This window comes from Salvelinus sp. IW2-2015, linkage group LG30 (genome assembly GCF_002910315.2).
Source record: "Salvelinus sp. IW2-2015 linkage group LG30, ASM291031v2, whole genome shotgun sequence".
In the NCBI taxonomy this organism is placed as follows: Eukaryota; Metazoa; Chordata; class Actinopteri; order Salmoniformes; family Salmonidae; genus Salvelinus; species Salvelinus sp. IW2-2015.
This window is the reverse complement of record NC_036869.1, coordinates 4,567,636-4,581,960: the sequence shown is the minus strand read 5'-3', so window position 1 is coordinate 4,581,960 and position 14,325 is coordinate 4,567,636. Positions and strand designations below refer to the sequence as shown.

At 42.9% G+C, this 14,325-nt stretch overlaps 1 protein-coding gene across 1 annotated transcript in view; it reads right to left on the bottom strand.

The window, feature by feature from the left end:
* LOC111954998 (solute carrier family 45 member 4-like) overlaps positions 1 to 14,325 on the bottom strand; it is a 91,746-nt gene that overhangs the window by 45,327 nt on the left and 32,094 nt on the right. The window contains exon 3 of the mRNA XM_023975003.2: positions 11,597 to 12,428. Coding sequence (XP_023830771.1) covers positions 11,597 to 11,900 — 304 coding nt within the window. The 5' untranslated portion in view covers positions 11,901 to 12,428. The remainder of the gene's footprint in view (positions 1 to 11,596; positions 12,429 to 14,325) is intronic.

Genomic DNA, 14,325 nt, shown 5'->3' with positions numbered 1-14,325 from the left:
AAGCAAGATCACTCTGGGGTCAGGCGTTACTAGAAGCAAGATCACTCTGGGGTCAGGCGTTACTAGAAGCAAGATCACTCTGGGGTCAGGCGTTAGACGCAAAAGCACAAGCATTTCGCTACACTCGCATTAACATCTGCTAACCATGTGTATGTGACCAATACYATATGATTTAATTTGATTAAAATGTGTAATTTAGCCTATTAATAAAAACAAGGCTCATCTGATCCTGAAAAAGAAGGGAAATGGTCTATTTCACCCATATTTGGGTGAAATATGGGTGTGTTCAGGTGTGTTCAGTGAGTCCGCCAGATCAGAGGTAGTAGGGATGACCAGGGATGTTCTCTTGATAAGTGTGAATTGGACCATTTTCCTGTCCTGCTGAGCATTCAAAATGTAACGAGTACTTTTGGGTGTCAGGGAAAATGTATGGAGTAAAAAGTACATACTTTTCTTTAGGAATGTAGTGAAGCAAAAGTAGTAAAAAATATAAATAGTAAAGTAAAGTACAGATACCCCAAAAAACGACTTAAGTAAAAATACTTTAAAAGTACTTTACACCACTGCCTAATTCTCTCCCAGAATTCGATCTGCATGGTATGCAGGAATGTTGGATGGGGATTGTGGAAAGAAAACTGGTGGAAACTATATTGACATAGAACCACAACAACATGGCCTTGCAATTCCACAAATTCCGGCCTCATTAGAAACGGCACCTGTCCCCCCACCCCCCCCCCCAGCTGAGAGTTTGGGGTTTGTCAGTGACCTCACCCCCAAAAATTCTTCTGCAGAGAAAAACAGGGGAGGGGGTGAAAAAAAATGTGCCAGCTCACACATTCCCACCATACCTAGCAAACCTCCCAGTCTCCATCTCTTTGTGGTGATTCTTCTTATTCAGCATAGGGAGGTAAACACGGATGGAAACATAGAAGCCTCCTTGCTGCCATTGCAAATAGTTGGCATTTCTGGACAACATGCCATAGGGCAGGGATACCAGGGATTAGCCAATGGCGTGGTGTTATAACCGATCATACGATATGCCTACTGTTCATTCAAGGGGCAGACGAAAAACCTGCGAAGTACTCATTTCACACTGGATGTGGAAAATATCACAGACACACAGCCTACATGACAGGCTGTCCTACAAATGTGCTGTTTTTTTGTTGTTGGGGTATATCAAATATTCTGCCTCAATTGAAGTATACACTAGTTTGCTTTTTGCATACTATGCAGCATGATGGTTGTATTAATAAATCACAAGTTCTTCTGCAGCCATTACGCAATAATAAAAACCTATAAATAGGCACGTTTGACTGTCCACGYAGTTCATGCTGGCAATCTAAAATGCCTGCTGTTTTATGGACTGCTCACACACTCACACCGACACCATTTCATGGCACTGCGGAGGGAGAGTTCAGACGTAAACAGAGCAATTCCCTAGTGCTGGGTTCCATAGAGAGGTGCATGGACATATAGCAGATATCGAAGCACCCATTATAAATAGCTAGTCTGGATGCCTCTTAGGCAACAAACACCTGTCCAACAACGACAGATGGCCCACCACTCGTTATGACATAGTACAAACTGTGAGACAGAGAACACTGATGAATTAAAACCCATCCTATCAGATAACAGAGATCCTGACTAATTCATTGATATGGACTGTATACTTCATATTAGGTCAAGACAAAAAACATTGGGCCGTTTTTCCGGATACGTTTGAAACACTCCATGCATGTGCTGAAAATGTACGTTTGAATGATTGTTGTATGTTTTCGTTTCAATCTTAACCCAAGGCACAAGGCAAAATTGGTTGTCATGACATCATCTCAACCCAGCTTTGCCTGCAGGAAAAACTGGGATTGGAAAAGGAAGAAAGTTGTATTGGATTTCGTCTGAACAATCCAGGATGCATCCCAAATGTCACCCTATTCCCTGTAGTGCACAATATTTTATTTGTTTTGCTCTTGTCAAATGTATTGCACTATAAAGGGAATAGAGTGACATTTAGGACACAGTCCTCGTCACCTGTTTTGGACTAAGAACCGCTTCCTCCCTGTGTTAACACTGAAAGCTGCAATTTGTGCCTCACCACCTGGATTCGGTCTTATGTAGCAACATTTTTTTACATTGGATAAAAGTAGAGATTCAGAGCTACAAAATGGTATATCATACACTGCATTTGAGGAACAATGGGAAAGTAATTCTTCTTTGAAAGTTGATCAACTTGTAAACTCACTTTTGAGAAAATGGTCTTTGAATGTTTTGGTATCTAGTGAAGAGCTCTTCTTTGTCTACACCCATTCAGCATCGTTCACACCCTCTTAAACTTTACCCCCACCCATCTCGGTTTGCTCTCTCGGAGCGATGATTTGTTTACCTATAGATAACAAGAAAACAGCCTAACCAGCTCTGCTGCAACAATTTCCTTACGATTTTTTGCAAACGTTTACTGCCACCGGCCATATTCAAATGGGTGTTGTACACACGTCACGTTAGCTAACGAGCCAGCCAGCTAACGTTAGCTAGTTAATGAACAGTGCCACAGTGCTGGGAGCTAAACAATCAGGTTTAACTTTAGCTAGCTAACATTAGGCTCTACCTAGAAAAGCAAACGGCTCTGGGATACAAATAACAACATCAGCTAGGGAGCCAGGCAGCTAACGTTAGCTAGCTAACAGTACACTTTAGCTTGAAATGAAACCACTGTCAAAATGTGAAACGTGTAATATCTGAAAATGTAGCTAGTCAACGCTAGACTATCAACATGTATGATGGACGCGTCTCCCTGTCAGGAATGCCATACCACGGTTGCCCTTTGAAGATATAATCTGGAGACAGGCGTTTTCTCCATCTCTTTAGCTATCATACTCTAATTCCACTGATCCTCCAGAAAATGGAGAGCAGCAATTTTGCAGATCCACTACACAATACATTTTTTTTTAAAGCCGCGCTCGACAGGATAACCAACACAGACTGACGAGCTCAAATAGACAGACACCTTCTATATAGCAGACCAAGCTGAACTCATCTCTCGGCATGTCCAGCCCACTCATTATCTCAGCCAATCATGGCTAGTGGGAAGGTTGCTGACTTTTTCTGTGGCTTAACCAACAAGGTTTGTAATTTTACATTTTTTAAATTCGTATTTACAGATGGCATACAAGTTTGTCATTAAGGCACATGAAAGTTCACATGTTCGAGAAGGCATTTCTGCCAAAAATCGCATTTTGATCCCAACATTTTTTTAACCTTCAAATGGCTCTCCTGTGAAGTCATGACTTGCGACATACATATGTGACCCAATTCAGGAAACTAGGCATAACTTTCTGGGCGACCCAACCAAATTCACATAGAAATGTGTGTTATACTGTAGATCTGTCATTCTCATTGAAGGCACGTCTAAGTGGTAGGTAGATCTGTTCTATGTGCACAATTTCTATGCTTCCCGTTCTTAAGTTTAGTTTTTGCGTCTTTTACTTTCGGTTTTGTACACCAGTTTCAAACAGCTGAAAACACAATATTTTTTGCTTACGGATAATATATATGTCACAGTGGTTTAGATGGTACAATGATTCTCTACACTATACTTGCTTGTTATGTCACAAACTGAAATTAGGCAATTAGTATTTTAGCAACCAGGAAATTGCGGAGCCATTTCGGCATAGTGCATCTTTAAGTCACATAAATCTTGATCCATCTAAACTAACACTCAGCATCCCAACATCCTGTCAAGCAAGCCTGGCTTCATGCAGATTAGAGCGCAAATCCATAACCTTAAGCCATTCTTTTATATAACAGGACAAGATTAAATTTAGGACGGACGTCATGTATACTGGTATTATTAATACACGTTGAGTGTACAAAACATTAGGAACACCTTTCTAATATTGTGTTGCACCCCATATAATCCTCAGAACAGCCTCAATTTGTCAGGGCATGGACTCTACAACGAGTTAAAAGCGTTCCACTGGGATGATGGGCCCATTTTGACTCCAATGATTCTCATAGTTGTGTCAAATTAGCTGGATGTCTTTTGGGTGGTGGACATTTATTGATACACACGGGAAACTGTTGAGCATGAAAAATCCAGCAGCGTTGCAGTTTGACACAAACCAGTGCGCCTGGCACCTACTTCCATACCCGGTTCAAAGGCACTTAAATATTTTGTCTTGCCCATTCACCCTCTGAATGGCACACAGACAATCCATGTCTCAATTGTCAAGGCTTAAAAATCCTTCTTTAACCGGTCTCCTTCCCTTCATCTAGACTGATTGAAGTGGATTTAAGAAGTGACGTCAATAAGGGATCATAGCTTTCACCTGGTCAGTCTATCATGGAAACAGCAGTGTTCTTAATGTTTTGTACACTTGGTGTATGTATGTATGTAGATTATAAAGTAGCTTCAATTTATAGACTAATGTTAATACTTCTATTTCCATACATTGTCTGGTGCTGGTACAATGTTATTAGCTCAAGGGCTTATTCAGGTAGACTGTAATACTAGCTATATTCTCATATATGTAGTTCTCATATATTGTCTGGTTTAGATGTTGTGAGCTAGGCTTATTTATATAAACAAATGTCACATTGTGGTCATTAACCTTCTGTGAAGAAAATAATAAAACAATGAATGTGGTAAAAAAATATAAAAAGAAAATTGTGAAAAGCCCTGAAACAGGGTTATTATTCTCCTGTCATTGTCCTGTTCCTACGTTTAGGAGCCATGAGTAGGTTCCTGTTGGGAAAAGCCGCAGCTCTGTTGAGTGCCAGCCAAACATTCACAGGAGACTCAGACCACAAACACTTATCAACGGTATTACCAACATTACGAAGCAGTGGAACTGCCATTTTCCTTTTTAATTCTGTACCTTTTAGAAGCTAAAAAAACTAAATTCCCAACAATGTTAATTAGAGTATTATTCCAACATCCCCAGACATCTTTGCTGAGGTAGTTCCCTGTGTTTAGGGACTACAAAGGGTGGGGGACTGTGGGAAAGGGGCAGAAACACAACCACACACCTTTGCGTACTGAGGAAATCAACAGCCTGGGCATACATTTCAAAAATGTTGATTTGTTCCATAAACCTTGCGTGCGTCCTACCCTCCCTCTCCCCTTCTTCCTACCTCTTGTTATCACTATCCCCCTCTCTTCTTTCCCCCCTCCCTCCCTCCCTTGCTCTGAGTGCTATAATGTCTCTGAAATGGCATGAAGGTCCTGACAGGAAAAGTCCTCTGGTCCAGACCAGACAGACAAACTGACAGATTAGACCGACCAGACTGACATAACATACACAGCCTGACTCACCATAAATTACACTTAAAGATCCATGACACTGTTATGACACTCTTAGGAAAAAGGGTTCCAAAAAGGTTATTTGGCTGTCCCCACAGGATAACCCTTTTGGTTCCACGTAGAAACATTTGGGATCCATGTAGAACAAGGGTTCTTAAGCTTTTTCAGCCTGGGACCTACAGTGGGGAGAACAAGTATTTGATACACTGACGATTTTGCAGGTTTTCCTACTTACAAAGCATGTAGAGGTCTGTCATTTTTATCATAGGTACATTTCAACTGTGAGAGACGGAATCTAAAACAAAAATCCAGAAATCWAAAAAATCWAAAAAATCCAGAAAATCACATTGTATGATTTTTAAGTAATTAAGTAGCATTTTATTGCATGACATAAGTATTTGATACATCAGAAAAGCAGAACTTAATATTTGGTACAGAAACCTTTGTTTCTGTACCAAACAACAACTTTCATTGTTAGCCAAGGCCAGTGCACGTCCTTGTTAATAGTTGCCAGACCACTAAGTGCCTTAGCCCATCCATACTACATACACTGTTCTGTGCATCTTCAGCATTATTAAACACCTCAACTGGAATCCTACCTGTGTGTCATCTGTGCCCGTACCAGCACATGGGAGAGAACACAAAGTAGACCCTAACCTAAAGAATATACAGTCCACCAAGTCCTCACTTACATTTATGGCTAAAACAAATGAAATATAGGCTAAAACGAATAACAATTAAATATCCATATAAACAGCTATTCATGTTCATTTTTCCCCATTAAAAACACTCTTACATATCGGTTTAGGATGGAACTGTTGCTGTTAAAATACAATAAATACATTTCATTCTGAACTAGAATAAACTGATTGATCACATCACACAGATGTATAACAGAACACACACACAGAGTTTGATAGAACAACAGTAGATGAAAAATTCAGGCCTACTGTACATCTTACTGTAGAAAKTATTGTTAAAAACAAGTCTAGGTTGGAACTGTTGCTGTTAAAATACAGTAAATATTAGTTTATTCTGAACTGGAATAAACTGATTGATCAAATCACACAGGTTGAATATTTCATCAAGAATGTCTATTCTGGACTCTGTTTTTAACAGTGCAACACTGAGGTCATACTCAGCATTGAAACTGTTTCTGTACTTGTTTTTTTTAAGTATGTCAGAGTTGAGAACCCTGACTCCCATAGGTATGTGGTGACAAACTGGACCAGAACATCTACTGCTTTCTCAGACAGGCAGGAGACCACTTCCTGCTGTAGATGAACAACCCAGAACTGTGTGAGTGTGTTTGCCTCAAAAAGCATCTTGCTTCAATCAGTTTATTCCAGTTCAGAATAAAAAATTATTACTTGTATTTTAACAGCAACAGTTCCAACCTAGACTTTCTTTCAACAATAATTTAAACAGTAAGATGCACAGCAGGCCTGATCATTGTTCATCTTCATCTGTATTTACTATTACACTATCAGTAGCTAGCTAGCTTGCTTTGGCTAACGTTAGCTATTAGCTGTGTACAAGGCCAGGGGATTGTTWGAAAGAGAAACTCCCATCTACTACTATGAGATAGTACTCCCTTATTTCTGCTTATCATCACCTGTTATAAAATGACAAAAATGCCTTGCTAGCTGACTTTTCCACTGTCGAAACATTGCTTCCTGAAGCATTCTGCCTTGTTCTGAAAGAACTCCCTGGGTTTACCGTCATGCTGGGGATTTTTGGTCAGGACCTGTCGTTATATTAATTTGTTAGTTTTGAGAGACTCATTACTAAGCACTTCCCTGCACAAAACACATTGTGGGCGCTCCTCGTTACTTCTCAAAGTTTGTATGAAACCAAGAGAGAGAAACTCATGGCTGTATTTGCGTTTCATGACGATTGAGCTCAGTCAGAACTGTGGCTAGCTTGAGTCCATTTGATGACAGTGGTGAGTGATCGCGAGTGGGAATGACAAGTCAGTGGCTGACAGCGCATCATCTCCAGCCAGCAGCATACCACCCTGCATACCACTGTTGGCTTGCTTCTGAAGCTAAGCAGGGTCGGTCCTGGTCAGTCCCTGGATGGGAGACCAGATGCTGCTGGAAGTGGTGTTGGAGGGCCAGTAGGAGGCACTCTTTCCTCTGGTCTAAAAAATATCCCAATGCCCCAGGGCATTGGGACACTGCCCTGTGTAGGGTGTAGGGTGCCGTCTTTCGGATGGGACGTTAAACGGGTGTCCTGACTCTCTGAGGTCATTAAAGATCCCATGGCACTTATCGTAAGAGTAGGGGTGTTAACCCCGGTGTCCTGGCTAAATTCCCAATCTGGCCCTCAAACCATCATGGTCACCTAATAATCCCCAGTTTATAATTGGCTCATTCATCCCCCTCCTCTCCCCTGTAACTATTCCCCAGGTCGTTGCTGCAAATGAGAACGTGTTCTCAGTCAACTTACCTGGTAAAATAACAGTAAAATAAAAAAATAAAWAWAWAAAAATCTGCTGCTGAACGACAGCGCTGCATCGTGTGGGTCGCAGAATGATCTTCAAGAAAACTGACGGGGAAAACAGATCCTGTAAACTGCGAAGCACACTGCCAAACAGCTGTGTGAAACTGCTGCTGCTAAGAGAGCGCACTGAACAGTGAGAGCAGTTACACTTAGCCAAATCTATTACAGTAATCAATTAAATAATTATACATTTACTCACACGTTGCGACCCACTATTAACAAGTCTGCGACCCATACTTTAAGGCTGATGTAGAACCATCAGTGGGAAAAAAAGGTGCTAAAGCGAGACCTCAATCAAACAGTGACATTATTAGAATGCTGAACAGCAATCAAAACTAACAGAGACTAAGGAATTGAGGTGTCTTAAATTGTATCAGTTCAATTGAAACTGACTCTCACCATCCTACAGTGATGTTTGTTGACATATGAATAAGTGTATTTGAACCGTCTAGTGGAATATCCCATTTCCCTTCACTACAGTGGGTTGTGTCAACATCACCTATGAGACCTGCCTGTTGATGGCTGAACCAGGTGAGGTGCCGATACACAGGAGTTACATCAGGAGGCCATCCTGACCTCCACATCAACAACAATACAACTCCTCTGTGTTTCTCAAAACGATGTGAGGAAACTGATGGTCAGAATGCAGGGGACACGGTATTTCGGAGCACCTAGGTTATTCCCTGGGGGGGGGGGGGGGCTGCATATTACTATGGAGAAGAGTAATGGAGTTGCATCTTAAATGACACCATAGGGGTCTGGTCAAAAGTAGTGTACTATATTAGGCACTACATAGGGAATAGGTGGCCATTTGGGAATGCAACATGGATAATGGTACGATGCGAAATTTATTGAATCTAAACAAGGGTAGGATATTGGGTTGTCATGTGGCCAACCCCCCCCCCCAAAAAAAACACATCAACCAGTGTGATATTGTCTGACTGCATACTCTACAAGAGAGAATGAAGGGACATTTTAACAGATCGTAATGATGGACGACAAGGCATCGTCTCACCCTATGATGAACACTACCAGACATTACTCAAGTCAAACACTAATTCACTTAGACAGGGGTGTTTCCCTGGACTGGACTCAGCTCCAGTACCATGGCTGACTTACGTAACCCAGAATAATATGTCACTTCTCCACACCATCATTGAAACGCAGTATGTCTGAGTGAGGAGGTAAAAGGTAGTGCCTTATATAGGAAATAGGGTGCCATTTGAGACGTAGCGTGAGAGCGGCTGCCAGGGAACACATACGGCTCCAGGATTGCTGGAGATGTGACTTTGTTAGAGTTGTAAACAAGGTTAGCGCCCAGTCAGAGCTCGGGCCAGAGAATGCTGAGCCCTCTCTCTCTCTCCCYCCTCACCCTTTATATCTCTCTTCATCTCTTCCTTCACACCCCTCCCGTGAGGTAGGTAGGTCGTCTTTCTGAGGCTACGGACAGGAAGGATTGTGGTGTTGCAGAGAGCTGTAATCCCCAAGCAGACGTAACAGCGAGCTTAGAGTAGAGGACAGAACAGCCAGCTAGTTACACCTTCAAAACACTGGCATCAGCCATGATGGAATACAGCTCAGAGGGGGCCTCTGCCTTCTCCCCACTTGCCTGATGTTCTTACACTTGATAATAACATGGTTTGATTTCCTTTACATTTACTTCATGCTTGCAATTGAAAATACTGAATTAAGTAGAACGCACGATACTTAAAAACACCACAACAACTAACACACCGACACGGTTAGGTCCCAAGAAGTAGGCTTGTTTCGTCAACTGAGTGGCGTCAATCACAGATTATTTATTTTATCTGTATAGACTCAATGACATTAATAATGTATCAGCTGGACGAATGGAAACACAGACCCTCCCCCTCACTAGATCTGAAAAAGTATTTATCATTTGGAGATCTCTTTTATCTACAGCTGTAGCTCACTGTCATTAGTCAAGAAGATCACTGGTGTATCACTGCATCCCCTCACGTGGTTATTCTAATCCTCTGCTAAATCACACATCCAGTGTCTATACACTGCTGCCCAAACCGATGCCCCTTGGCCAGTCAAACATTATGATATACTGTTTACAGCACTGATAGCATCTAATCTGAAAGTCTAATCAGCTGTAAAAGGACCTCAGCTAGGGCTGTTGCGGTGACCATATTACCACCACACCAACAGTCATGAGTCATGGCTGCAGTAAAATGCCATGTGACCGGTGAGTCACTAATGTCCTTTTATGCCCTCTGGACATGCTTTGGTAGTACCTAACTTGCTAACGACCATCAGGTCCTGATGGCCTGGTACTCAGGGGTCTATTGTCCCTCTAACCACTCTGACAGAAAATGCAAATACAATCAAATTACATCAAAACAGAATAGTGCWTTTTTTTTTWTTTTTTTTTAACACCTCACTCTGGTGATCAATTTGAAGACAGCAGGTTGTAAAACATGGTCGTTGTGGATGTTTTTTCAAAGCCTAACAACGAAACAGACAGCGCATTCTAAGGGGATGATTAATTCAAAACACCCATACTCATATTAGAGCTAATGAATACGTATAGGCTTATGAGCTCACACCCGAAAAATACCCTAAATTAAAATTGATTGTGCCGTTACACAATACATAGACCGAAATAAGTGTTCTTATATGTATTTCTCAGCTGCTCATATTAAGCACAGCTCTGCTATATAACCGAAGTAGCCTACCAGGCATCATTGAAAAACGTACCGGCGGGAAAGCGCGCAGCCTCCATTCGCTATTCGAGTGAAAACAGATGACATGTCTTTTTCCCCTGCCCATGTTCCTGCCCATTTGATAATAGGCAATTCTAAATCGAAACACATTTTACATATTAGTAAAGACAAGATTAAATGGTGGATACTACGATGGGTGAAAATATGATAACTTGATGAGAGAACAGCTGTGCAGCCTGAGGCAAGGAACAGAGTGCGAGCTTTGCAACTTTCTCAAATCATTACAGCCTCTAGTCGCTTCATGCAGCCCATATATGTTTTGATTTCTAAGACATTCTAAGGTTTGTATCATTCACAACTAATGTTGCCAAATAACTCAATCTAGCATATAGGACATGTTTCAAATGAACACTTTTATGCTCAACATAACCACTTGATATTTGTCCTCGTTCCTCAATGGGAAAACTATCCTTTCTATTTTATTCAGCTAAGTACAATTATACTTAGCTATAATGAACAAGACTACAGCCTGTGGCATGGAGCCTAGCCAGATAACATACAGTAAGCCAACTCATATTCTGTTCATCTGAATTTTTTCCCCTTCATATCATGTTTCTTTAGACCTGACTAAAATAAATAATGGATTTAGTGTGATGGTTTATATTCAATTGATTTATTAGACTTTTTTAAATGTAGATGTTCCAAAGGGGAGCATCAGATGCTAAACGTGTTTATGTTAATTAACGGTCAATTACTGCGAGACCGGCAACCTTTTGCATGACAATAACCGGCGGACAAAATGTCATGTTCGCCACAGCCCTAACCTCAGCCTTCTCTTTCCTAGCCAGGCCTGTTATTAGGGCTGTGAATGTGACAGGAAGGGAGCAGGAATGATGACAACATGCCTTGAATTGTTATCCAGTGTTTACGATGGTTGGGATGTGCTGTCTTTACAGCTTCAACAGCATGTGTACAGTATGGGAATTCACCTACCTGTCACGCGGGTCGTCCCTATAATTCTGGATTTTGTGTGTGTGTGCGTGCAGGTGTTTATATGTGTACAATGTTCATGCTTCTGCACAGTGCCGTCTCATATCTCTCTCACCTATTTGCAGCAGTACAGGCGTAACCAAGGCCGTTTCCATGGCGTAGCAGAACTCTCGTCCGAACATGACGGCTCCATGCATCACCCACTGCTGCAGGGGGATCCGGTCTATAGACCCCTCACTCACCGACTCCTCCTGGCATGACTCCAGCACCACACCTCCTCCACCTCCTCCTCCTCCTCTATCCCCTGTGGCAGCAGAGCCTGTGGTGGTTTTCTTAGCAGTAGGGACCACCATCACCCCCTGCACTTGCATAGCATCCGCCTCAGAGTTCTGGGGAGCCATTTTCTTCTTCTTCGGCATGCACACAGCCAAACGCACAGCGCTTCAGGCTCCAGAGAAAAACAATATATATATATTTTAAAAATTAAAAGGGATCTGTATGCATACACCGGTGGCTTGGTGGCGCCTGATGTGAGCTGGTCCTCAAAGTATAGCTCCCTCTGCCGTCGATGTCCTCAAACGAGGTAATCAGGTAGGAGGAAGAATCTCTCAAAGCGTACAATACATTCCTCGTGTTTTCCAGAGAGGTGTTGTTTTCAGGGAGGGCCTGTGCAGGCAGCCTAGAACAGCACCCCACAGGCAGGTTTATTTGGTGTAAAGGAAGGACGTGTGAAAATGAGATATGGCTTTTCCTCCCTTTTTGTGTTTTTGTTGCTTCACTGTCTACTGGAATCAGTAAAAATCCATATCAATTGCCATTCAGTTAATACCAGTTTCATGATGTGTGTGGAGGAGGTGCAGAAGAGGGAGGGCAGGCGGCGGGCCGGAGGGCAGGAGGCGACACAGGTGAGAGCTCCTCGGTGAATCCCCATCGAGTGGCCGATCATTCTGCAGTACCCAGGGTGCACAGAGGGAAGCCAGGGCCAGCAAGAGAGAGAGAGAGAGAGAGAGAGAGAGAGTGAAAGATAAAGAGAGATGGGGACAGAGAGACAGTTATTAAAATGGCGGCCGGCAGAGTGTGTGGACAGTAATATTTTTTAAACTTCCAGTAAGGCAGTGGAAAACTGAACCACACTAGCCTAATACAGAAGAATATGGGTCAGCTTGGGCGGATTGTGGAAAAGGTGCAAACAGATTCTCAATATTTTTTTAAACTCTGAGGTGAATAAAATATTTGAAAATGGACCATGTATAGGCCTAGTTTCTGCTTCATAGCAATCTGGCTCTTAGGAATGCTTCAACCCCAGGCCAGAGACGTGTGCATACAGGGTAAATTAGGCCTATGTAAAGGGAGAGGGCCCACGTTTCACTCACACACCTCCCGGGGGCATTCCATTCTGCTCCTTTATCCTCTAAGTCAAGGCATGAATAAAGCACCTGAGGGGCCATTACTGCACAGTTGGGTAGGGCTTGCAAGTTTAGCATTTCACTGTACTTGTGCATGTGACAAATAAAACAGAAGTTGAAAAAACAACCCCTCGTGTGTGTATGTGTGTACGCATGTGCTGTTCTGCTATGAACAAACAGCTAGGCATTAGCATGACTCAGAGGATTGGGGCTGGGACCCCTCGAGAGATTAAGACGGGGAAACGGCAGGCTACAGAGGCAGGACTACAACAACCTGTAAAGACTTGACACGTGAAACTTWATAATACCACACAAACAATAGGCCTACTATTACAGGTAAAGCTCTTTCTGTGAGACTCTTATAAGTAATTGAAAGACAGAAAACGGACCACATGGGTTTGGGTGGGAGGGGGCTGATGAGAGCCGATATTGAGATTCCTGAGGCAAAAGAGAAAGAAAGAACTCTGATTACCTTTCAATTAACGCGATGCTGTATGGTAATGAGAGATGTGTTAGTCTTTTTTATGTGTTATTCTTTAGTCTTCCTTTTTTCTGCTGAATGATGAGAAGGAATCCCTTCAAAACGCAATTACCAACATTAGTCTGTCTCACTCAGCTCACTGAACTAGCCAGGAGCTAGGCCTAATCGATCCAGTAAGGCACTGACTGACACCAACATTGCCATGCTCCTCAAACAAGCTCCCCCAGAGGACAAATCAATCAGCTAATTTATCACATTGTTATCCATTCCCCAGAACCATTCAGAACATTGATTACACACTTCAGGACAGGTTTACAGTTATAGGGTTACAGCTGCCTTGGGGGTTACAGTACCACTGTTAAACAAGTGAAAAGTGAGCCTTGCTATTCAACCCTACAGTGATTCCCTTGGCCTCCTCATGCTACCCTGGCTGATTTCCTCATCATCTCTGGCATCCTCTACTGCAGTGTTTTTCAAACTCCGGTCCTCCAGTATCCCCAACAATACATATTTTTTGTTGTGGCCCCAGACAAACTCACCTGATTCTACTTGTCAACTAATCCTCAAGCTCTTGACAAGTTGAATCAGGTGTTTTTGTCCATGGCTACAACATAAATGTGTGCTGTTGGGGGTACTGGAGTTGGTCTGTTGGGGATATCTGGAGAAGCTGGAGATGGTCTGTGGGAGGGGTATGGAGCGACTGGAGTTGGTTGTTGCGGGGGGGGGGGGGGAGGGGGGGGGGGGGGGGGGGGGGGGGGGGGGGGGGGGGGGGGGGGGGGGTACTGGAGGACTGGAGATGGTCTGTTGGGGGGGGGTACTGGAGGACTGGAGTTGGTCTGTTGGGTGGGTGTGCTGGAGGACTGGAAGATGGTCTGTTGGGGGGGGTACTGGAGATGTCTGTTGTGGATACTGGAGGATCGGAGATGGTCTGTTGGGGGGTATGGAGGACTGGAGTTG